The sequence below is a fragment of the Prunus avium genome, chromosome 7 (assembly GCF_965620075.1).
Source record: "Prunus avium chromosome 7, drPruAviu1.hap1.1, whole genome shotgun sequence".
Classification (NCBI taxonomy): domain Eukaryota; kingdom Viridiplantae; phylum Streptophyta; class Magnoliopsida; order Rosales; family Rosaceae; genus Prunus; species Prunus avium.
The window spans coordinates 7,102,991-7,129,354 of NC_142290.1; the positions used below are offsets into that span (position 1 = coordinate 7,102,991).

The 26,364-nt window shown below is 39.6% G+C and overlaps 1 protein-coding gene and 1 long non-coding RNA gene across 8 annotated transcripts; one reads left to right on the forward strand and one right to left on the reverse strand.

The window, feature by feature from the left end:
- Positions 1-221: 221 nt before the first annotated feature.
- Positions 222-5,275, forward strand: LOC110773041 (uncharacterized). Of its 7 annotated transcripts, none has more exons than XM_088244396.1 (8): positions 222-422; positions 2,364-2,508; positions 2,613-2,786; positions 2,874-3,142; positions 3,308-3,444; positions 3,559-3,669; positions 3,764-3,859; positions 4,637-5,275. In XM_088244396.1, exons 6-8 carry the CDS (start codon positions 3,625-3,627, stop codon positions 4,928-4,930), a joined length of 435 nt encoding a protein of 144 aa, XP_088100522.1. In that variant the 5' UTR covers positions 222-422; positions 2,364-2,508; positions 2,613-2,786; positions 2,874-3,142; positions 3,308-3,444; positions 3,559-3,624; the 3' UTR covers positions 4,931-5,275. The 7 variants fall into 7 exon arrangements, 6 of the variants coding, with proteins under 6 accessions (XP_088100522.1, XP_088100526.1, XP_088100525.1 ...); XM_088244400.1 differs by having other exon boundaries at positions 2,364-2,422; XM_088244398.1 differs by lacking the exon at positions 222-422 and adding an exon at positions 2,047-2,061.
- Positions 5,276-19,257: 13,982 nt separating this feature from the next.
- On the reverse strand, positions 19,258-21,648 carry LOC110773039 (uncharacterized). The gene is made up of 3 exons (XR_015837140.1): positions 21,304-21,648; positions 20,447-20,527; positions 19,258-19,541 (listed from the first exon to the last, which is right to left on the reverse strand). It is a non-coding gene; the product is annotated as an uncharacterized LOC110773039 (long non-coding RNA).
- Positions 21,649-26,364: the final 4,716 nt, after the last annotated feature.

The window sequence follows — 26,364 nt, forward strand, 5'->3', positions numbered from 1 at the left end:
TTTGGCGACAAAAATATTTGGTCGCTGAGGTTCATTGTTTTGTCGCTAAATTAGAATTCGCGCTTAAAAATTTTGTGGGGTCGGCGACCACTTGTTTTTCGTCGCAGACCATCGTGCTTGGAAAATTTAAGCCATAAAACGACTTAGTTTTATATATGTTATCTTAAGGGCGACCAAATAGTTTTTGGGGCCAATCTAGAGAGTATAAATACAAACATAAAAAATAAGTAATTCCCAACTCGTTATTTCCTCTCAGACCCACTCTCCGCTGCTCTGACATTGGCAAAGCAATCCTCCACCGACGTCGGCAAAGAGATCCTCCATCTCGCACGCCTTTCCATACCAGTGTCAGAAATCGACGGCCATCTGAAAACTCCATCTCCGACATCCTCCTCACTATGTGTTTCAGCGGCAAGCTTCTGGTGAGTCTACCTTGTCTCGCTTACCTTCATTTTCTTTTGAGCTCTGATTTTCAGTTGTAGATTTCATTTGGTTGCTGAGAAAATAACCAAGGAAAATCCGAAATAGATACCCAGGAATTTAAATCAGACCTGATTTCAGTGCTTGATTTTTCCTTTTTGATATCTTAAATGCTTGAACATTCAATTGTCCAAGTATTCTGAATAAAATGACTTTTCCTTTTTCAAGTAGTTATTGTGGGTTCTGTGTCAAATTTGAGTAGGGTTTTGTGTTTGATATGAATGCCCTGTTTTCCATTTGATGTGGGTTCTGAGTCAAATTTGAGATGATTCACTTGCACACGTACCCATTATTTATTTCATTTTTTATGTTTTAATGCTTTGAGTCTGATTGATTGTTTTCCAAGTCATGAATGTTTGCTTGATACTTCTGGATTAAATCTGAATTTCTTTACTATCCGTGGGAAGAAAGAATATAACAATTCATTTATATAATTTAAGTAAAAAGTTAGAAGTTGGAAGTTGGTCATGTGGGTGTGTGTTCGTTTCAAGGTTTCTTTGCCTTTGTCTGTGAGCTTATGGTTTTGTTGTTGTTATTATTATTGCCAATGTAGCTTATTGAGTTCTCTTTATAGTTTAGATATAAGCTAGCTATAGAGTTGTCTCTATATTTATATATAAGCTAGCTGCAGGGTCATGGTCCCATAGATTAACTCGTCAGTTTAGCAATTATTTTTCTTTCCCTTATAGCATTGGTGTCTGAGTGTAGTACTACTTAATTGGATGATAGAATTTAACTGATGGAGTATCATCCTTCAATTCTGGTTTGATTGTTTTGGAAATCCTTTTCAAGCACTTCCAGCCACCTTTTTGTTTTTGTTTTTTTTTCTTTTTTAACGAACCATTTTGGCTTTATGTGATGATCACTGGTTGCTTGAATTTTATGCAAGGTAATTCAATTAGCTTCAAGGGTACATTTTTGTTAATTTTGAAATGGTTTTTGTCATCATTTAGGGCATATATAATTAAAAACTGTAAAGAATAATAATTTGTTTTGGAATTGAGATGAAGAGCCTAATTACTAGTTTCAGATCATTCATATACTACACGAGAGACATGTGACCTTAAGCCTGATTTTATTCATTGTACATGTTATAACTGTATAAAGTGGATGTGTTGACTACAATATTCCTTTGAACCATTTGGTTTTCTGTTTAGGCTTTTATCTTGGATATTTGGTGCTTCATGTGATGTCTTATTATGTTACTATTTTGAGTTAACTCAGAAAAATAATGTTTTTGTTTAATGATGAGTAGTGAAACTTAGAGGGCGAAGGCATACTATTTTGAGTTTGAATACTAATTTGGACTCAAGCCCTCCAAAAATATAGTGTCTAACAGATTTGTGTTTTTTATTCTTCTTTTTTACGATAGGGTGTTTGAATTACTTGCTTAAGAGGCTATATTTGCTTAAGAGGTATGGATAGCTAAACATATGGCTTCTGGCTTCTTCTTTTTTTTCTGACTTGTGTCATGGGTTTATTATGTCTAATTGTTTTATTTTATTTTATTTTTATTTTATAACTTTTGTTTGCAATAGGTTGTTTGAAATACTTTCTTAAGAGGCTATATTTGCTTAAGAGGTATGAATAGCTACGATTCTTGCGCCTGCCTTCATTTCTTTTTTTACTGGTTTCATGGGTTTAGCTAAGTTGTGCAAAGTAATGTGGAAAGAATTGTATAAAAAAAAAAAATTGTTACCATGATACTTACCCTTAAAAAACATATTTAATGTGGAATCTCTCTTTTTATAATTTTCCTGTGAAAGAGTTATTAGCTTGTCAATCTAGAGTTATTAGCTTGTCAATCTGTGAAAGAGTTATTTGCTTTTATCTATATAAGTGTTTTTTCTAATCATGTTATGAAATTTTGAAACTGCTTCAAGTCATCACTGATTGAATTGGACAAGGCCCATTATATGAGGTATAAGGAGACGGAGACAAGGTGTGTTAGAGATGTTCAATCATTTTTTGATGAATAAGTCTATCTCAAGCATGTTTGTGATGAGAATCGATGTCATAACAGCCGAAGTATGATGTTCAATCATTTGGTTATTTTTTTTTTTTTTTTCAGGGAATGATCTAGTAGCATGTTGATGTATTCTCTCTTTGTTTATGTGTTTGTAAATGTGCAGAATGACACTTAAGAGGGCTACTACCTTAAGCAACAATAACAATAAGAAGAAGAAAAACTTCAACTCTACTGCCACCACAGCCACTTGAGCAACCATGTCAGCTGCCACAACAACAATCAACTCAGCCACAACAAGGTACTTTATCAGCCTCGGGAGGGGGTTCTCGCCAACGGGGTAACTGATACAATATTTTGTGCTCTTAATTTTTATATATTTATTTTGTGCACTCTAGTTACTGATTTTTTTATTTTTGTCTTCTAGATGAGGGAACGCATACTCAGACTTCTTCACAGGGGAAGAACACTCGTTGCCGAACTGTGGGAGCTGGCACTTGTGATGTTGTTAAAAAGAGGAAGAGTTTGTTTCCAATACGGATGGATCCATCCCAGAAATTGGTGGCAACTATTGAGGCTTAGAAACTGTTCGTCTCTGAGATTGGGTTAACCACTCGCAATAAAGCTCCATTGAATGTTTTAGGGATGAAAAAAGTGAGCTTGGAGTCTAAGAAAGATATGGCATTGGGATTGCAGGTAATCTTATCTAATACTGCTTTGTAGTATGTGCAACTTAATTCATAATTCAGGGACTTGCAAATAAAAAGCTTGTGGCAATATATACAAGGGTGAGTCAATGTTTCTATTTGCATTGAAAAATTATAACTAATACTTGTTTTGTTTATGGTTAATTGATATTAGTTCATGTTTGATGTGGACTTAACGGATCCTAACTTGCACGAGCAACACCTCCCCCTAAAAAGATGTTTGGTACTCGAAGGACTCTAGAAGAGTGACATTATTTGGTTGATACATTGTACACAAATGAGTAATATCAGGTATTTAATGTCTCATAACATCTGCAGTTTTCATTTTTTGATTGGGAACTTATTCTAAGTATCAAATAGAAAAAGAAAAAAAAAATTAACAATTCATGTATATAATCAAAACAGAAATGTTGCAAGGCCAATGCTGAGAACAGAGAAAAAAAAAGAAAAAAGAAGTTTGATCATATATACATGGGGTCACATTCTTTCCTAAAACACATGGATGGTGTTAAAGAGGTTTATAATTTTAGGCCACTTGAAATCTTTCTTTATTTATTATATTGTAATAATTTCAAGTATTTCTCATTTTCTTTTTGTTGGGAAAATGTAGAAGGGTGAAAATCCTACATACATTAGCTACTGGAACAACATGTGTATGTGTAAGGATAAGAGCCTGTCGATCAATGAGGCTGCTGAAATTAAAGGGGTAAGGAATACATAAACCTGCTGACAATTAACTATTGACTTGCATATATATGTGACATGCATGTACTCTTCATGGCTTTTTAGTTTATAATCTGCAATCAAAAACAAAATCAGCCGACTGGTCATGCAAGTTTTTGACGACCCATTATTTTAGATGCTAATTGTGTACCTTGGTTTTAGCATCATATAAAGACTTTATCCATTGCAAATAGAACTAATTAATTAGAAATACAAAGAAGATATGTGTAAGTTTTCTAAATTTTCCATGATCTTATATATTGATGACCAAAATAACGTGCATGCTAAGATTGTTTTGAAACTGAGCTGCCTGCAGTTGTACTTCTCTTCCTCTTTGGAGGCCCAATTCCAAACTCCAATTAAACAAATTCAGCTCTAATAACCCGTTGTGCTCTTAGAAGTTCAAATTTAGGCCCAATTATAAGGGGGCCATGTTGCTGGGCAAATATTTATAATCCCTGTTTTTTGAAGTTTCTTGTTTGTATTGTGCTTTGGGGAGATGCAGAAAAAGGATCTTATAAGACCTGTGAGTATTTTCAAACTTTCTGCAATCTGTATATCCAAAGAGATATATTCCATTTTTTATGTGCATTTTCATTTTATTATTTGCTTCAAGTTGATTTAATTTTTGTTTGTGACTGATTTGGATAATTGGCACTGCTAATTTATGAACGCCATTGGTGGTACTAGCATCCCATTCACTTCATTCTTTTTATGCATTTATAATATTGACATATCTTTATTTTGCTTCTTTTTGTAGAAGATGTATGAAGAGTATAAGAAGGCCAAGCAACAAGTGGCAGAGAGTTTAGGAACTCCACTAGATCAAATCGCACTCCCTATCCCACAACAGTTAGAGATCATGACTGCAGAACTTGGGGTTGCAAAGGGCAAGAGGATTCGAGGCTTGGGTTCTAGTCTCCGAGTGGAGAGTTCGCATAGTGGTCGAGTTGCCTCCTCTTTTGCTACAGAGAAAAAGGTTGAGGAACTTAAAGGCACAGTTGGTGAGTTGAAAGGCATAGTTTGTGAGCTGGCACAGTGGGTAAACTTTTGAATGTCATTGAGTGGATGCGGTCCTGTACCCTCACATTTAGATGTTCCATCCCAGCATACTGGTGATTCTTCTTGTGATGGTGATCAAGGTAATAGTGGTGGTTCACGTAATGTTTATGATGATCTTGATGATATTGTAAATATTCATTAGGTTGTGTGTACATCTACATACTTGATGGTTTTTATATGTAGCATACCTTGGGGGGTTCTAGAGGGTTTCTATATCTAGCTACTTGATGGTTTTTGTATCTTTAGCATACCTTGGGGTTTTTTGTATCTAGCTACATTGATGTATGCTTAAACTAGTATCTTCTGAACAGTAATTATGCGATTTTTATTAATTTCATCTATTTAGTGTTTTTCAGAAACTTTATGGACTAAATAATATTCTGTTACAAAGCTTGACACAAATTTTTATTTCAAAAAAAAAAATAATCTATACACTTTTGGCAACGAATTTCTTTTTGTCGCTCAATCTGACAGCAGTTTTTAGCGACCAATCTGTTCGTCGCCCATTCAGTAAACCCACTAACATATTCCACAAATAAACTCCCATCTTTGGCGACCAAACATATATTTCGTCACTAAATAATTCCATTTCGCGGGAATTTTTGGTTTTTTGGCGGCAACTCCCTCTCTATAGGCGACCAACTTGGAGCTAATTGGCGACGACGTGTTTTGGTCGCTAAGTTATTTTAGCGACGAAATTCTGTTTCGTCGCATGGTACTTTTAGCCACGAGCTTGCAGCAACGACCTTGGCAACCAAAAATATTCGTCGCTATTTATCGTTGGCGACGAAATATCATGTAATAGCGACCAACTGGTTTCGTCGCTAAAAGGGATTTTCCTTGTAATAACGCTCTTTTGTTTTTGTTTTTGTTTTTTTTTTCAGGTTTGTACACTTTATTTTGAAAAATTACCAAAATTATAATTTACAACCAAACTGGATAAAACTTTCTAGATCTGAAGAAAATACGAGAAAGTAAAACATACTAAAATTTCATAAAAATCCAAGTTTAGGAAGTTTTCAAACACTTATTCAAAACAGGGTATTCAGCAGAATCAAAACAATTCCAGCAGGATAGTCTCTACTTTGAAATTTCACAAAAAAAATCAATTTAAATTCAAATGGCACAAAACCAACTTTGAAATAACCCTTGACATAATCATTTTGATGTAACAAAATCCCATAATAAAATTGGAACAAAATCACATCGAAATAATCTAGAACTTCACAAAAACACACTTCGAAAGATATATATATGTCATTGCGGCATTCTAACCAACACTTGGTTTATAACTAGTACTCAAAGAGACAATATGAAGATGAGCTTCATACATTCAAATAATCATTTACTTGAGATGATAGTGGCTAATTTTATCAATGGAATGATAAGGAACAAGCCATTTGAGAGAAAGTACACATCTATAACAAGAAATTCAATATAATCAATTTACAAGTTTTGTTCATACCAATTTTCAAAGAGTTATAATGCTTGCGTTTGGATGACCTTTGGATATGTTATAAAGAGGAGAATTTGGAGTAACTATCATGAGGAAACCATAGTGTTTTGAGCTTTTAAAATGAGTGTTTTGGACTGAAAACGAGGAAAGGAACTAGGGTTGAAGACTACAAACAAGTTCCACTCTAAACATTCCGAAGGTGGCTATAGAAGTCCGATCAACCTAACATTTTGATATGTTATAATAGACAAAATTTCAAACAACGTTGATGAAGGAACCAAAGTCATTTGAGTACAGGAAATCACAGAAACATATTGAAACCGAACTTACTGCTGTGAAATCAGGAAATGGTAAACTTATTGTGATCATACCAACGTTTCCGAGCATATACTAGTCGGATTAAGCTGAAATATGAGTATGTTATAGGAATCACGTAAATGAACAACTTTTATGAAGAAAGTTTTCTCATTTGAGCTTCCAAAATTTGAGTTCTCGGCTGCTCCAAGGAAGTGACGAATTTTGGATTTTGAAGAGGAACAAAAGAAGAATAAGGATGAAAATAAGGTGAATGAGGAAGAAAGGGATGATACAATGAATAATGAGGATAAGAGTAAATTCATGATTGAAGAGCCTTAGGCTAGGTGAGTCATCAAGTTAGAAGAGAGTAATGATACAATGAATGGGAAGGAAGAGAATAATTTTATGATTTAAGAATCTTAATTAGGCTAGGTGACTCACCATTTTATACTAGGTAACTCATCCTTTCATAAATGGTGGATATGAAAGCTTGAGGCAAGGGGGAGAAGAATGAAGGAGGGAAGAAAGGCTTGACTTACACGTTACCTCCTACTTCTTATTATTATTATTTTTTTCTACAAGGGTATTTTGGTAATTATCCACACATAGGGGTATTTTGGTCATGTTTGTCCAACTTGAAATTAAACATACTTAATTTAATAATCTCAATCCAAAATCACTTGATAAAATACCCATAATCATTCTCCACCATTATATTATTTTTCACTAAAATATGAAAACCCACCTTTAATTTTTCGGTGTATTACACAACCTGATCATGAGCTTGGCGAGTTGAGGTCCTTTCTTTGCCAACATGACCATGAGCCTGGCATGCCGAGGTGGGTTCTTTGCCAACCTGACCATGAGCTTGGCGAGTTGAGGTCAATTTTGCGCTAACCTAACCATGAGCTTGGCATGGCGAGGTGGGTTCTTCGCTAACCTGTCCATGGGCTTGGCATGCCAAAGTGGAGGTCGGCTCCTTGCCAACTTGACCATGAGCTTGGCATGGCGAGTTGGGTTCTTTGCTATCATGGCCATGAGCTTGGCATGGCGAGGTGGGTTCTTCGCCAACCTGACCAAGAGCTTGGCATGGCGAGGTGGGTTGGCGCTCGCCAACCTGACCATGAGCTTGGCATGACGAGATGGGTTCTTCGCCAACCTGACTATGATCTTAGTATGGCGAGGTGGGCTCTTCACCAACATGACCATGAACTTGGCGAGTTGAGGTTGACTCCTTGCCAACTTGGCCATGAGCTTGGCATGGCGAGGTGGGTTCTTCGCCAACCTGACTATAAGCTTGGCATGGTGAGGTGGGTTCTTCGCCAACCTGACTATAAGCTTGGTATGGCGAGGTGGGCTCTTCGCCAACCTGACCACGAACTTGGCGATTTGAGTTCGGTTCCTTGCCAACCTGATCATGAGCTTGGCGAGTTGAGGTCCTTTCTTTGCCAATATGACCATGAGCCTAGCATGGCGAGGTGGGTTCTTTGCCAACCTGACCATGAGCTTGGCGAGTTGAGGTCAGTTTTGCGCTAACCTGACCATGAGCTTGGCATGGTGAGGTGGGTTCTTCGCTAACCTGTCCATGGGCTTGGCATGCCGAAGTGGAGGTCGGCTCCTTGCCAACTTGACCATGAGCTTGGCATGGCGAGGTGGGTTCTTCACCAACCTGACCATGAACTTGGCATGGTGAGATGGGTTCTTCGCCAACCTGACTATGATCTTGGTATGGCGAGGAACCTGACCATGAACTTGGCGAGTTGAGGTTGACTCCTTGCCAACCTGGCCATGAGCTTGGCATGGTGACGTGGGTTCTTCGCCAACTATAAGCTTGGTATGGCGAGGTGGGCTCTTCGCCAACCTGACCATGAACTTGACGAGTTGAGGTTGGCTTATTGCCAACCTGACCATGAGCTTGGCATGGCGAGGTGGGTTCTTTGCCGACCTGACCATGAGCTTGGTGAGCTAAGGTTGGCTCTTTGCCAACCTGAGCATGAGCTTGGAAAGGTTGGGCTCGGAGCTTTTCATCCATCAAAGCTTGATAAAAATATAGCTCAGACCTTTCGTCCATCTGAGCTTGGCTAAAATTGAGCTTAGAATTTTCGTCTGTATGAGCTCGATAAAGAATATAGCTCGGACCTTTCGTCCATATGAGCTTGATAAAAAATATAGCTCGAACTTTTCGTCCGTATGAGCTTGGTCGAAATTGAGCTAAGACCTTTTGTCTATATGAGCTCAACAAAAAATATAGCTCGGACTCTTCGTCCGGAGCTTGATAAAAAATGTTTCTCGGACCTTTCGTCCATCTGAGCTTGATAAAGATATAGCTCGACCTTTCGTCAATCTGAGTTTGGCCAAAATTGAGCTTAGACCTTTCGTCCGTATGAGCTCGATAAAAAATATAGCTCGGACTCTTCATCCAAAGCTTGATAAAAAATGTAGCTTGGACCTTTTGTCCATCAGAGCTTGATAAAAATATAGCTCGGACCTTTAATCCATCTAAGCTTGGCCAAAATTGAGCTTAGACCTTTCGTTCGTATGAGCTCGATAAAGAATACAGCATAGACCTTTCGTCCCCATGAGCTTGATAAAAAATATAGCTCGAACTTTTCATGCATATGAGGTTGGTCGAAGTTGAGCTCAGACCTTTCCTCTATATGAGCTCAATAAAAAATATAGCTCAGACTCTTCATTTGGAGCTTGATAAAAAATGTAGCTCGGACCTTTCGTCCATCAGAGCTTGATAAAAACTATAGCTCGGACCTTTCGTCCATATGAGCTTGGCCAAAATTGAGCTTAGACCTCTTGTCTATATGAGCTCGATAAAAAATATAGCTCAGACCTTTTGTCCACGTGAGCTTGATAAAAATTGTGGCTCGGACCTTTCGTCTATCTGAGCTTGGCAAATCTATGGAGCTTGATTCCTTCTTGACTTGAATATGGCGCTTTGAGTTACCTTGTTGAGGCTTGGAGAGACAACACGTTTACCAAAAAAAGTTAAAAACAAAACAAGAGCGAGCTCGAATGCTGGCTGACTGAGTTGAAAAACTAAAAAACGACCTCATTAACTATCATAACAGGATAGTTCCACACCGAATGAAAAGAAACAAAACGAAAAATCTAAATCTCGAACTGATGATTTAACTATGATAGCATGTAGATGATGATGAAGTCACTAGTAATACTTCTTTAAATGCTCCGCGTTCCAAGGATGAGGTAAATTTGCTCCCCGGAGATCCCTTAGTCAATAAGCGCCAGGGTGTACAACGTCAATGACACGGTAAGGCCTTTTCCAGGTCAGTCCCGAGCTTCCATATGCGGGTTTGCGAGCAGCAATCATGACCTTGCGGAGTACTAGGTCACCATCCTGGAAAGCTCGGTGTTTGACATGAGAGTTGTAGTAGCGAACTACATGTGGCTGGTATGAGGCATTGTGCAGTTGAGCCTGATCACGTCATTCATCTACTAAGTCCTTTCTTGACATTGCTTGTTTTTTACTTATACCTTCTCGTGGGTCGATCTCGACCCCACCATCTATCCCATCTCTTTCGATGGCATACATCTCCATCTTTTTCTTCCCTTTCTGCTTGGATGCCACGACGTAACACTCCCTAGCTTTTTTTTTTTAATCACCCTTCACATATCCCACACTAGCTTTGGTTGGGAATTTCATCAAGAGCATGTGGCTAGCAATGAAGGCTCGGAGAGAGCATAAGGCTAGCCGACCTAAGATAACATTATAAGCAGAAGGGCATTCAACTGTTAGAAAAGTTGTGTACACCGTTGTCCGTTGGGGTGCCGTTCCAGGTGACAAAGGTAGTGTGATGCTTCCAATGGAGTTGATGCTGTCCCCAGTAAATTCAAGCAAGGGAGTGACCACTGGCTTGAGCTCTTCTCGTGATATCTCCATCTGTTCGAAAGCTAATGTGAAGATGATATTGACCAAACTGCCTGTGACAATGAAGACCCGTTTCACGCAACCATTTGCGATCTCAGCTTGGATTATGAATGGGTCATCATGTGGGTGGACTACACGTCTTTCCTCTTCCTCGTTAAAAGTGATCGCTGAGTACCTGAGCTTGGTTGACTTCGGAGTCTGGTAGCCTGGACCAATCTAGAGTGCCTCGAGTCCACCTTGGGTACGTCGCGCATACTCCTTTCGTGCTTTGTTGGAGTCCCCGGCTAGAGTTGCTCCACCTGAGATAATATTGATGTGTTTCGTAGCATGTGGTTGCTTGTCTGGTATGTTGTCATGTTGCTCTACTTGCTTCTTATCACCCACGAATCGGCTTAGACGACCTAGCCTAATTAGTACTTCAATCTCATCATGGACTTCGTAACATTGGTCTGTTGTATGAGCGTTCTCACGGTGATATCTGCAATATCAATTTGGATCCTTTAGTCCTTTGGAAAACCTCGAAGGTCCGGGGTTTGACAACTCAGTTTGGATGTGGAAGAAGACCTCCTCTCGATTAGTATTCAACGGGTGTAGTAGTCGAATCGAGGTCGAATTGGATTTTGTGGTCGATCTTGGTCTCTCCCACCTCGCATAGTATTCTCAAATCTTCTTTTCTTGTCGTCTGGCTTGCGTCCATCATTCTGATCTTCTCTTCGTTTATCTCCCACACTAGGCTACGAAGAATCCTTACCTTCTGGTGTATCATATGTCATCTCCTCAGCTATGGCATGACAATATGCCTAGGACACCAGGTCCTCATAACTCTTAGGTGGAAACTTGTTGACATGGAACAGAAAAGGTCCTCTTCGAAAGCTAGCTAGAAAGGCAGTATAGGCCGTATCTTTAGAGCAACTAGGGATGCTAATTACTTCTCGATTGAAACGATTGATGTAGTCTCGCAACTTCTCCTTAGGGCCCTGCTTGATGCTGATGAGGTAGTTAGGTGGGTATCTATTCTTTGAGGCAGATAGAAATTGGTTCATGAAGCTCTGTATGAGCAAGTCAAATGAGCTTATGGAGTCTGGCTTCAAGGACTTGAACCAATCCTTAGCGGATCCTTCTAAGAGCAGAGGAAAAGCTTGACATTTCATGGCATCTCTGGCATCATTCACATTCATCCAGTAACCGAAGTAGTTCAAGAAGTCCACCATGTCAGTGGCCCCATCATCGAGTAGCACCTTTAGCTGTTTGAAATCCTTTTGGAGCTTGAATTCAAAGATGTCCCTAGTGAATGGTAGGGTACTAGTTGTCATGGCCAGGTCAAGAGGTCCTGGACCTCGCTCACGCTCAAGGGCTGTTAGGCGGACTTCTAGCTTTCGATCCACCTCATCTTGCATTCGCTTCATGGCTTCCAAAATTCTACTTTCTCTAGCATGGTCATCTCCATTAGAGCGGACTTTGGACTGATTGACTTCCTGATCACGATCGACCTCACGATCACGATCATGATTGATGTCATGATCTCGATTATGAGGTCGAACGTACTAAGCTTTCTTTGCCTCAAGCAAATCTCTTAGGTCAAGATATTCCTTCTGGCTATCGGTTGGCATGTGAGAGAGACCAGAGAATGAGCCGTGAAGGCTGGGCTCGAAAGTTTGCAGCTTCCCACGGTTAGTTCCATTAGGAGATCGGGGATGGCTCTCAACCTCTTCATCATTCTGTCCTTCACGTTGAAGTTTGCCTTGGCATTGGGGTCCGCCGCGTTGACAGTCTCCATGTTCTTGACGCCACTCTTCTAGCCTTCATTGTCTTCCTGTATGTGTCTTCTCGGCTTCTTCTCCGACCTCCTTGTTCTGACCACGGAGTTCATTAATGTCTTTCCTCATCTCCTTCAGGTAGGTCTCGATGTTAGTTAGGCAATTGGATTTCTTCCTCCCCTTGTTAGGCCCAGCGGGGGTGACGGATTCGTTGTGGCTGGACTCTTGACTCATGGTGTCAAGCAAGTGGTTGTTGTCTAAGACGACACCAAACTGTTGATGCCTAAATTTGGTTCAATGGAAAATGACCTCTTCAAGATCGAGCTCGAGCAATTCTTCCGAACTAGGTCAGCGTGACTAACCAAGTCGTCCTCCAGAACCTGTAAAACAAGATAGCTTCAGTGGGTGACACCAGTGTAACAACCCAAACCTTAATTATTATTTAACTATTAATTTAATGAAGGAAAAGACTAAACTACCCTCGGAATAATTTATTAGGTTTTAAGTTGACTTTTTGACCGAGAAAGAATTTGGAAAATCCACTTGTACCATTGCGTAGAGCACGACAAAACGAGTCCGTAGACATGTAATGGGCTCAATTCCGAGTCGTATTGAAGATAATACGATCAAAATACGAAAAAGGGCAAAATTGAAATTCTGGAAAAAAAATCAGATTTTAAAATCAGACCCTCCCTTTCTCTCTCCTCACTCTCTTCTTCCTCGCGACATCTCCCCCCCCCCCCCTCTGGTTTTCCAGCCGACACCACCCCTCCTCCCAGCCACCACCATCGACGCCGGCCAGCCCAGATCGGACCGGCGACTCCCTAGCCTCCCAGCCCGACGTCCTCCCCCGCCGCCTGCCGCCACGAATCGCTGGAGAGAACCAGAAAATCGCGTCAGTTTTGGCAGAATTTCGTCGGCTCCGTTCGTCGTCATCCGGCCACCAAATCGGATGAATTAGGTATGGAAATTCGACTGATTTTCACGTTCTAGCTGATGGTTGGGTAGGATTGGAGAGATTTTGAGGTTTAAGAGGTTAGTGTTCGAGTTAAGTTTCTGCCGAGCTTAGGATGCCGGAATCAGTCACTTCCGGTCATTGTTTGGCCTTAGTCCAAGAACAAAAGTGGTTCCAAATTTGGTGTTTTACCTAGACTAGGAGTTTGGGCCGGCGGTTTAGAGATTTTCTGGTCGCCGGAAATTGTTAGGCACAACCACGCGCGGCCGGCGAGTGGGCGGCACGTGGGCCAGGTATCAGGGACCACTCTTAGTCCCAGAACGATCCTCGTGTCCTCACAAGCGCGTAGGATTTCGCGGATCTCAATTCGGATAACGTTTGAACCCCAAACGGATCTCGCATAGTGTGCGTTTTCCGGGTTCAATACGTTCGGACCGTTGGATCGTAGTCAAACTGGAGTATGTCGTTCTAGGTAATTTCAGGATCGTGTAGGATTCGACGGATCGTAAATTAGAGTCCTGGATGCTCCGAAAAAGTCAACCCTAGGACTAGGTTTACGAAAAATCGTTCATCTGTCCGATCGTGCGATCGTGAGCAATCCGACTGTCCGATCGAGACCAAACTCTCAGGACATGCGTCCTAGGCAGATTGGAACCTCTAGGAATGATCTGATCAGAATTCTGAAATCGTGGACCCCACGGGGTCCCGAGTTGACTTTTGGGGACTTTATCCCTTTTGAGTCCCGAGTTATTTCTAAGTCATGCCCTTTGAGAGGGAAGTTAGTATGGGCATAGGAATGACATTTTAAAGTGATGCACGCACTTTTGGGAGCCGGGGGTCAGGGTTTTTAATTTAATATTATATTACTGAGCAGAGTTTTTAATAAAGTATTATGATGGTTATACAGGCACCCGGGCACCAGGTGACCCGCAGGAGGGACCTTCAAAGGGTCCAGCTAGCTCAGAGTATCTGTGAGTGGACTGTTTGTTTTATAAACGTTTTATGCATTTTAATTTCATTATTTGATCTTGAATAAGTTTTACTGAATACAGCTTTCCTAGCATGACTTGATAGATATAAATATTTCTGTTTATTTATGTGCTGCCTAGTGGAACATTTAAAAAGGGATTTGGAAAGTTAGAACTGAGGTATTATCAGATTAAATGGCAGCAGGATTTAAGGAATAGTTTATAAGTAGTTTTATAAACTTTAATCTTTTTCAGAATTATATATATATATGTGTATATACATTTATTTTTAAGCCACCATAGGTACCCAAGATTAATAAAGGTTGCCTTCGATAATATGTTGCCTTCGGATTTAAATGGTTGCCTTCGGTTATAACGATGTCTACGGACATCCAGTTGCCTTCGGTATTATTGATGTCGACGGACATCCAGTTGTCTTCGGGTAGGTCAGCATGCTTGACACAGCCCCACGAGTCTCGGGGACGCTCGAACCGTGTAGTGCTAGGATTACGGATCAGGCCGACCAAGTGTCCCCTGAATTTTGCTAGGGTTGGGGATCAGGCTGACCAAGTGTCCCCTGAATCTGCTAGGATTGCGGCTTGGGTGACCTTGTGTTTCCCGAGGTCTGCTAGGACGTGTCACTCCGGTGGCACAAGGATGGAATTGACGGATTATATGGAATTGACGGATTATAAGGAATTGACGAAATTATAAATGGGTACACCTGGTGGTAGATTAAAAGTTGATTTCAATGCTTTCAAGGATTTAATGTTTTAATCAAGTGTGTGATTGATTATATATATATAGATATGAATGCATTGATTTCAGTACGACTTTATATAAGAAATGATTTAGTTTCATAACTGTTTTTACAGTGGGGTTAGTATGTTCATATGCTATTTTTCTAAACTTTGTTTTTGGTCCACTCACCTTTTTAATGTTTTGCGCCCCCAGGCAGTAGTCGTGCATCAGTGCGCCACCACCGGGCCGAGTCCACCTTCCGTCATATCCCTGGACAGCGTAGGGTCTTGTATAATTATTTTATACTTATAATCTTCTATATAGAGCTCTGATATTGCCCTAGATTGCATGTCTGACTGTTGGAATGTAATTATTTGCATGCTGACAGTTGGTGTATATTTTTATGCATGTTTGACAGGTGTAATCTTGGGATTGGTGTAATTGCAGGGGAGACCTTGCTGAATTTTTCAGCAAAAGTCAAACCCCAGTTTTAGTTGAAAGTTGACTAGAAGGGCAATTAGGTCTTTGGTGCTCGGCACTTGCCAGGTGTCGGACACAAACAGGGTCCAGCTCGGATTCCAAAGTGGAATTTGGGTCGGGTCCTGTCAACTTGGTATCAGAGCATTAGGTTAACTTCCTGTAGACTCCGCACTATAGGTGCATCTTAGTTTTAAGGAATGTCAGTTCTTTTGATAGAATTATGGGCCCTAAGCGTGGTGGCACTAGGACAGGGACTAGACAGTCGTCCCGACTCCAGGAACAGAATCCCTTGCCCGAGCTAGAGGAATTTTCTATTTTTGCACCGGTACTCGAACCGGTAGAGCAGTCATTTGTTGGAGTCGTTGACTCAGGCCCTATCCAGAACTGGGCCATCCGGAGATTCTTCTCCGAGCTACGTAAATCAGGTTAAAAGTTTAGGGGTCATTGATTTTGAGGGTGATGGTGACCCATCAGTAGCTGAGGAGTGGATAGAGTGGATAGAGTGGATTATGAAGGTGTTGGTCGTTCCACAGGATCACAGGGTGACCCTGACCACTTTCTTTTTGGCCAGAAATGTTAGATATTTGTGAGAATCAATCAAGAGGAGATATCTGAACCCAACAACCATTAAATGGTTGGATTTCAGAGCAGAGTTTGTTGTGTAGTTCTATCCACTCGCATATCAGAGTATGAAGATGGAAAAGTTTCTGCAGCTAAAACAGAGTGGGATGACGGTAATGGAGTACAAACAAAAGTTCAACAAGTTATCTAAGTATTGTACTCCATTGGTGGAGAATGAAAGGAAGAAGTGTCAACTGGTTACAAGAAGGTTAAAGGCTTCCATTCGAGACATTAACATTAACCAGTGACTGACCAATTTTGGAGATTTGGTCTTGTCTGCCTCACTGATAGGAAGCAGCCAGATGATGGTCCGAGCACAGGGTGATTCCCGTAGGCGATAGTTGAGATGGGTGGTCCCAGTTAGGGGTCATCCAAGAGGGGTAGTTTTAGTTCTGGATCATCTAGCGGCCGCAGTTATGAAGGTTTTCGACCTGGAGTTTGTTCTAATGGAGTATCAAACTAGAGTGGTAGTTCTTGGAACCGCTCTGGAGGTGGTGCAGCTAGAGGTGCTGAGAGACGTATTTCTGGAGGCAGATCTAATTTCCTTGGAAATGGTGGATTTAGATGTCATTTTGGGGATAGATTGGTTAGCCAAGCACTGTGCCTTCGTAGGTTGTTTTCGGAAAGAGATCATGTTCCGTAGTCCCGGACGACCTGAGGGGACGTTTTGGTGAGCACTGAGTCTTTACATCTTGCCTCATTTCAGCTATGAAGGCAAGGCGGTTGCTCAAGAAAGGATGTTCAGGATACTTGGTGCACATTATCGATACCCGGGATAATGGATTGAGGTTGGAGGATGTTCCAGTGGTACAGGAATGGCCAGATGTGCTTTCGAAGGATTTCAAGGTTTGGCCCAGCTCGACCACTACCACCGTGCTCTGGCCCAGCTCGACCACTGACACTGTGGTCTGGCCTAGCTCAACCACTAACACCGTGCTCTGGCCCAACTCGGCCTAGAGGTATTTTACCTCACAAACAACTTGTGAATGAAAAAGTGGTTTGAAAAGGAAAAAGCACCTTTTCCTTTTAATCAGACGTGTCGGATTTGTTGTTGTGATTCAACAATTGCACCGTCTAGCAATTGTACGAAAAGCCACATTGTTTCCAAATTGTGGTCTTTATATAGTGAAGAGTTAGAGTGAAGTTCTAGGACGTCTCTCTCCCCCTTCCTAATTTCTAGCAACTACTAGATGTTTAAGCTCGACTTTGTAATCTTACAATTTATTTGATTTTTTTTTTTTTGTCATTATTTGATATTATTTGATCAAATAATAAATAAAGTTCATGTATATATCGTTTTTGACAAAGGTTGCTGCAAATCATCCAATTGTTCTTTGTCAAGGTAGTTATTTTCGTTTATTTGTTTGCTCTTATGCGCATATAGAATGCTGGAAACCATGTTTTCCCCAGATCTGTTACAAATGCGGTAATCGGTGTAGCCGTGATGACGCTTCTTCAAGTGGTGGTGGTAGGGTTAGTTTAGGCTCATGGGTTGCTTTAGGGTTTCAATCATGTTGGGTATGTGGGTTTTTCCATGTTTATATAAATATGAGAATATAGCGAGAGTATAAACTAAATAGTTAGTTTTTTTTTTAATTATATGTTTGTTTAGTACAAGCCATAGTCTAAACTATAGGGGAGGGGGATTTCTCTCTCTCACACACACAACTATGATGTCGTGGGGATTCAAACCTAAGACCTGTCGGCTACAAGTCAAGGCCCTTTTCAACTTGGCTAGACCCCATTGGCCTTCTTCATTATATGTTAAATAGAGAATAAAAGGAACAAAAGGACATAGAAAACAATCCAAAAGGTTATAAATATAAGGGGGTTTCACTAAAACACCCAAAATGGGGGTTGAAATTATAGAAAAACCCAACACCCAAAACACTTTATAAACACACCCAAAACCCATCATTGCACACACTCAAAATCCATTTATAAACACACTCAAGAAATATACAATTGTTGATTTTGGGGTTGATTTTGGGTGTGTTTCTATGTTTAAATAGTGTTTGGGTTTTTTTTATAAATATATGTCTAGGATTGGGTTTATTTATAATAATCTATAAATATAATTGTGATGGGCTTGTGCTGTCTTGTTCATCACAGTTAAGAGATTAAGGTTTAAGCCACGGGCCTTATAGAACTCTCCCGTAGTAATGGGAAGGGAAGAGATTTTAAGAAAAGTTGGAGGGAGAGGCTATAATGAGGAGTTTAGAGTGAGGAGGCTATTTGAGGAGGCCAAGAGTTGATGAACCCAAACCCTCCTTCTCTGCTATCGCTATAGCCCATCTCTCTCTTATCACTATATCTCATCTCTTTCTAGTCCTAACTCTGGAGAAATTATACAATGCTACCATATCACCACGTCAGCTGGTGATACTTCCACTCAAAATATGCCACGTATCCATTTTAAAAAATAATTAAATGTTTTTTTTTACATCTGGACTTTAAATATATTTTTATCTTTAAGAATTGAGAAAATAAGAACATCGAAAAGACAGAAGAGCCACCGCCCACCCAACCAACTGGTTGTCGCACTCTTCCTTTCTTTTTCTTCCTCCTTCCATATCTCTATTCCATAAACAACAACCATCTCTCTGTTTTGGATCAACATGCAAAGAGCATCATAACGCCCATTTTTGGGTTGATTTTTCTTGGAAATTTAATATTAATTAATATTAATTTTGCTATTTGAATGGAAATTAATAGATTTCATTGGACCATGGTGTTCTTTGTCAATTTTTAGAAGAGGTATCAAAGCACCTGTTTATTCTATGAATACATTAGTTGGTTTTTATGTTAGGACATAACCTTTTGGAAAGGGTTCTTTAGTATCTATAAATAGAGTAGTCTTCCTACAACCAAAAAATTGAATTGATTTAGTCAATGCATATCCATTTGAATACATATAGTCTTAGTATACTTACTAATTATGGACAGGAGTCCTTGGGAATTGTAGTGCTTCTTTCATAAGGACAGAAGTCGTTGTATCTTGGGAGGCGAGCGCAAGTTGAAAAGATTACTCAAAATGGAATATTTCTGTCACGCCCCGAATTTTCAACAACAATTAATCTGCAAAATTAAACAGAACAACCAACGATCCGGGACGCGAAGCTCGGAACCTTCAACAAAAGTACCTAGAAATTTAAACTTTTCTTTCTTGATACAACACCACTGTTCCGAACCACAATGTCAATAATGACTCAACTCTTCTGAGTCAAATATTACATTACAAACTCACAACATAAATGAACAATCATCATTTTACATAATATGCTCCTCAGAGCTTATTTCACACAGCGGAAGTCTAACACTCACCAACACTCTCACACCACACTTTACAGTCTGTGGAACCACCAATGAGCCTCCTGCTCCTCACCTTAATTCTCCTGCTCACCGTCTCTACCACCTGCAGGATTTTCCCCTACACCATTGAATAGTGCACCGGGTTCACCACAGAACAACCCGGTAAGCTTTCTAAAGCTCGTATGAGTAAACCACGTCCACAGTATAATATGTCAATTGCACATAATATACAAACACATGCACTTACATTAGCACACCACAATCCTTGTATAACCAAGGTAATCATAATCATCAATATCATCACAATCACAATTCTTTTGTTTTATTTAAAGAACTGTTACGATCACCACCTGTGACCACACCAAAACTCTTTATTTCAAAGTAGTTTTCACACGTCAATTGTTTGACAGATAGAAGAGAGAATACTATGAACCTCTAATCTATAACACTACAAAACACCATAGTAGTGTTCACTCATGATTACACACCAGTCATGAGTACTAGATGGCGCCAGACTAGAGCTCTAACTGTTCTTGGGTCTTGCTCCCTAGGGTAATTTATCCCTCATTATTTGCCACGAGAATGCCCACCTGACAAACTCAGAAGGGATTCAAGGTATTCTCACCTAAATCCATCAACACCAAAACACCAACACCAAAACAATATAAAATGTAGTTTCACATTAAACATTGTTTTATAGCCAAATACACCAATCACAGCAATATATATTTATTATATATATTTATGTGGTTATTCACGAATGAATTTCCACCATACATCCACAACATATGTTATATGGTTAAACACCAAAATCTCTAATAAAAAGTATTAATTCAAAACAAAATAGGTTTCACTTACCTCATGAACCGTTGATGAACAAGTTCATGTGTTTTAAATCAATTAAAACATTTTTACAAAATCACAACCAACATGTTAATTATAGCCATTAACATTATCCAAGGTCACCTTATAATAAATATAATAATCCGTGATTTTACTCACGATTAGGATGGTTTTACTCACCTTTCGTCCAAGCTGCGTCTTCAACAACTTAACGAATCCTCAATCTCAAACCTCAACGAGCAACTCAATCTCCAATAGTACCTAAGCAAAGTACATAGCTCAACTTAGCACAAAACTCCAAAAATCCAAGATTTCGCATCTAATGACGAAATTGCCCTTGGGACCAACCGGGAATCCAAAGTGATCAGATCTCATCCAACCAACTCCAAAACTGTGACGTACGTGTTGTCGACGTCAAATCATGACTAATGACACGCATTGTCCAAAAGGTCACTATTTGGGTCCCGTGGGTCCCACATGTCTAACCGACACCCCAAAAATCCGCCTTGGGCCCACAACCTCGGATTCCAAATCCGATCTCACCAATGGACTCTAAATAGTCCCAACATCACCCTGCAACAATTTGGGCCCAATCCAACGGTCGGATAATTTTATATCGCACGATCGAATGGCGATCGCTCGCCTTAACTTTGAAATTTAATAACTTAAGATCGGGACGTCCGATCATCAATCCGTCTGAACCTACAGACTCCTCACAACACCAGCTACAACATAATTAAAATTGGACACGATCCAACGGTCCGATCATCTCCAATCAATGGTCCACATTTGTGAGGCTCCGATCGTCGATTAAACGACGGAATCTCAACAATTTAAACATACTAACATGTTCAGTAACTCCAGGACTACATTCTGTCTCTAAAGCCCTAATTCAGAATCGCCACCCTGCGCCGCCACGCGCCGCCACCGCCGGTGGTGGTTTGGGTACTATTCCGGCGACGGACCACCCTAAAATCGCCGGTCAAGACCTATGCCAAAATGTTCGTAATACTGAGTAGAACAACTTTAATTCTTACCTCGAGGTCCAATTCGAAGTGTAAGTGGCTCAAACCGCCGGTTGAAGTTGCTGATTTCACTATTGACGAACCAACTTCGCGGCGTCGCCCTGCCTTCATCGCACCTCCGATGACTCCGAATCTTCTTGGGTTATGTTCAAAAGATATCTGGATTTCTATCTGGGTTGGTGGTGTCGATCACCTCCACCGTACGCCGCCGCAGCAGCCGCCGGAAATCGCCTCTCCGATGAGCTCTCAAACCTCCGGATTCAATTGCAATTTCTGAATCCTCAACAGTGTCCTTCTGAAATTTATAGGCAAAGTCTCTGTTTGCAGTTTAGTCCCTGAAACTTCAAACGAGTATAACTTCTTTGTTTCAACTCGGATTCACGAACCGTTTGCGCCTACGCGTTCGTGAGATCAACCTCGATTTTCCAAATCAAAAATCATAATTTTCTCGCTTCAATTTCTTGTACTTCCTTTGTAAAATCATAAACTTAATCATAAGGGTATTTTGTCCCAATTTGAGATTAAGTCACTTAATTCCAATATTTTCACACCAAACCAAAATCATACAACATCCAAAATAGTCACACGACTTAATAATATTTTCCACAAAAATAATAAAACCAAATATTATTTTTGAGGGTATTACAATTTCAAAGATGTAAGAGGAAAAGAACCTGTGTGGGGCGTAATTCATCATAAGGTCAAAGTGTCCAACACTTGCCTCGACTCAATTATTCAGGTTTTTCTAATCAATATCATGTGATTTTTCATTATGTATGCTTTTGATTTCTGAGCATGATATTGAAATATTATTTATGAATTTATGTGTGATTAAAACATAGCAATTTTTTTTTTCCAAAATTAAAACATAGCAATTAGACCCCAGTTTTTCCAACAATTTTCCTACATAATATTACCAAAGGGATCAAGATTCTCCTCCTCCTCCTCCACAATCACTGACTTCTTGATACATATTAACACAAAATAACACCAATCCAGTTTACAGATTTTTTTTTTCTTGCTCTATGCTTGAAAATGGAAACCCAAGTTGAAGATACAGATTTTCTCAAACTGGGTTTCTACAAAGTGACGGATACTTCTGACATAAAAACTTAGAGCATCTCCAAGGGAGATGTCAAATGCAAAATGTTAAATTTGAATTTGATGGCTTCTGTGGCAATTTGACACGTCGGAAAAAATTTAACTCCACCCAAAATGCCAAATATCATATTATTTTATTATATTTTTAAAAGAAAATGGGGCCCATATGATGTATAAAGTTTTAAAAGAGAGTAAATAATAGTGGGGTCCATGACTAAAAAAATATTAAAATAATATTTGACATCAAGCTTTTTGATATGTTATTTTTGACATATCTCTTCTAGACTTCAAATCCACATAGGATTTGACTACTTGGTTGGGGCAACTTTAACTTTCAATTTTTTCCATTTCATGTCCATGTGCCAATTTGACACATCGGTTGGAAATGCTCTTAGGGACCGTTTGATAACGATTTCAATTTTAGTTTTTAGTTTTCAATTTTTGTGCTAGAGTATAGAGCAAAAAGAGAGAGAATGGAAGTGAGAACGAGAGTGGAGATGATATTGTGAGGGAAGATGAGATGGGAGGATGTTATGGAGGAGTAACAAAAGTTAAAAAAAAAACTAAAAATTGAAACCTATTTGAAATTGTTTTCAATTTCAAGTTTTTGTTTTCACTTTTGTTACTTCTCCCTCCCATCCTCCCTTCTCATCATCTTTCCAATTTCATCCTCACTCTCATTTTTTCTATACTTTAGCACAAAAAATGAAAACTAAAAACTAAAATTGAAATCGTTATCAAATGGGCCCTTAGAATATTTTATATTGGTTTTTGTTTTTGCTTCCATGGTTTAAGACATCTTGCAGTTGTTTTATGGAGAGAGAGAGAGAGAGAGAGAGAGAGGTAGGGGGTGACAAGCAGTGCGAAAGGTCTGGGTTGGGGTGGGAGGTGTTATCACTACAAGAAAATGGGCCTTAGTTGACACTTCATAGTTGACGCTTTTTGCAAAACCATCACCTATTCTATGAAGCTTTAACGCTTTTTAAAAAGCGTAAACTATATAGTAGGTTTTCATGACGTTTTACAAGAAACGTCAACTTTATATCACTTTCCTTGACGTTTAATAAAGAACTTCAACTCTATATCACTTTTTCTTGATGTTTTATAAAAAACATCAATTAAAACCCTTGTATACTTGACACTTTCTAAAAAACACCCTTAGGAAAAAGAGAAAAAGGGAAAGAAAAAAAAAGTTGACACTTTAAACAAGCTAGTCTCAGACCAAAAAAAATAAATAAAAAAAATAAAAAATGAAGATAGCATTAAGAGAAAAAGAAAAAGAAGCGATTGTGGGCGGGCATAAAAAATAAAAGCGGGATCTGATTTTTCACGAGTGAAACCCCAATTTTTCAAAAGCACTCTCTCTTTCTCACTCGCACTCTCGCTCTCTCACTTTCATTTTCATATCGCTCTCTCTCTCTCTTCTCTCGTTCCTTCTCACTCTCACGATTTCGCTCTTTCTTTCTCACTCTCACGATTTCGCTCTTTCTTTCTCACTCTTGCTCTGCCTCTGTTTCTCTATCGTTGTGGCTAGCTCGTGCTCTCTCAGTGGCTCGCTCACCCCTCGCTTAGTCTCTCTTCCTCCATTTTAAGCCCTAATTATGTATTTTGTAATATCTATTTTCGAATTATATAGAAATTGGGGAAGTTTCTGAAAAAAGAATTTCTAGGTCTTTTTCTGGGAATATGATTTGTTTTTTAGGTTTAATTTTTAAATTTTTATGGATTTTAAGTTGAAGACTGTGGTAATGGTGATGCTTGTTATTCTTTTCTTGATAATCCAGTTTTAGATGAAGCCATTTACACTTATCTAGCCTTTGCTCTATCTTTTACTTATCTGAATTTGTATACATCTAGTTCTTTGCATAATTTCTACTTTTTGAGTACTCTTATGCCGAATTGGAAGTGCACTTGAAATGTTTGGTCTGCTTTCATTCACTGATATGAATTCGATGTTTATGGGTGTTCAATTTTTTTATGTATCCAAGGTTCTATTGCTTGCAAAAGGGGTTGCTGTTCAAATCATTTATAAAACTAATTTTTCATTTTGATACATGACTCTTCTTGATTCTCAGTGTTTTGGACAGAGCTGGGGTTAGATTCTGTTGTGCTCTTTTTGGGAAGTCAACTTAGATAGAGGTGGAATGGTGGATGATGTGTGAAGACGAGGGTCTTCAGCAGGTCTATGTGCCTTCGGCAAGGACTTGGCTTCAGCAGTTAAGGTAAGTAAAGTAAATAAGCATGCAGAAGACAAGACGTGGTTCACCCAAATGATGGGTTACGTCCACAGAGAAGATGTTCTCATTATAATAATGTTTGTTTACATTTGTACAAGGGGATTAGACCCAAAGATAAATGGAAGAAGGCCTAGGGCCTAAGGTAAAAAGCTAAGAATCTGAAGCCCAGGGTTCAAGTCCCAAAGTCCGGAGACCGAGGACCCGAAGGCCAGACTAGCAGGAGAGTCCTGGGTCTCCGGACTTTGGGACTTGAACCTTGGGGTTCAGATTCCTAACTTTGTACCTTAGGCCCTAGGCCAAAAAAAAAAAAAAAAAAGTCAAACTCAAAAAACACATCAACTTTGCTGAACGGCAAGGCCTGTGCTAAAGCACGAAGGGGCTCACGTATCCCTTTACTCCCCCTGTTGAAGCTCCAAGGCCCAGCTCCAGCCTGCTGCCTCTCGGAGCCCAGCCCTCTTGCTTAGCCCAGCCCCTGCCCCTCATTGCAAGGTTTGTGCTAACTTGAAGCTTGGCCCTGCCTAGGCCACTCTTGAAGTTTGACGCAACTTCTAGCTTGCCAACTTGGGGGACTAGGGAATGCCCTATGGCTCCTACTAAGTTGGGAATGCTCGGTCACGATTATGCAAAAGCTTACAAGTTCCCAACCCAAAAGTTACTTCTTGACCACACATATCTAACTTGGGGGACTACTGTTTACACCATAATCAACCGAGCATATCTAACACCAAAATGACTAGCACCACGGCAGACACGTCTTCTTCCCTGCCGAAGGAAGACACTCCTTCCCTGGCCTTCGGCCGCCACCACACCGTTGTCCGAAGCTTGACGACTGCTTCTTCCCATTGTCTTCTGTAGGTTCCTCAGTTACCGAAGGTCCTAGCCTTCTTCCCTGCTGAAGACCCTACACTTCCCTATCTAAGTTGACCTCCCAAAAAGAGCATCAACAGATTCTTCTTTCCATGCTGGGTACTATTGTTGTTGATATATTTTTCACGAATTTCAGTTCTGTTATTTGTTTTTTTAATTTCCAAGGTCTTGCTGGGAAGGGAACAAATCAATATTAGGGAAATGATTTGAGGTAATCCCGAATGCCTTACAGGAAACGTATTTATTTCTCACAATTTATTATGTTTTAGATCTGGTTCCATTTCCTCTTTTAATTTTAGTTCTCATTCTTTGTTTTTTCTTTTTCTTTTTTTGCAAAGTTTTCATTCTTTGTTGGGTCCAACAAGTATATGGCTGAGAATTGAAATTGTTTAAGTTTGGTATGTGATTTTGCATTTTGTGGTATAATAGGAATAGGGTCATGAGAGAGAATCGCATACATAAGATGGTGTGGGCTACATATAATTTCCCTCACTCTCAAATTAAGTTGTAAAGCAACCGAAGCCTTGGGTATCACAGATAAAGATGCATTTTCATGTTTATTACGGTTGGTCTTGTTTGCTCTTTTTAGAAAATGCAAAAGTAGCTGTTTCGGGATTTTTTTTCAATGAGCTGTTAATTTTCTTTCAGAAATAAGTTTTCCACTTTTGATTTTTTATTCTAATAACGCAAGATTTTTTTGGCAGATTTTAGATGATGCGAATGTTGTAGCTGACATTCATGCAGATGCTAATCTAGGTATCACTCAGGGTAATGCTTTAATATTTTATATGCCTTATATTGTTTCTAAACAGATTAAATGATATTATGTGTTGGTTTTGTGATTTCTCAATAGGGTCGTTTCTTGTAA

Excerpts from the sequence above, each read along its gene's own strand:
- LOC110773041 (XM_088244396.1), top strand. The coding sequence starts at position 3,625 with ATGGGGTCACATTCTTTCCTAAAACACATGGATGGTGTTAAAGAG. Across the intron at positions 3,670-3,763 it reads ACATGGATGGTGTTAAAGAG|AAGGGTGAAAATCCTACATA; the intron begins GTTTATAATTTT and ends GGGAAAATGTAG. Across the intron at positions 3,860-4,636 it reads AGGCTGCTGAAATTAAAGGG|AAGATGTATGAAGAGTATAA; the intron begins GTAAGGAATACA and ends TTCTTTTTGTAG.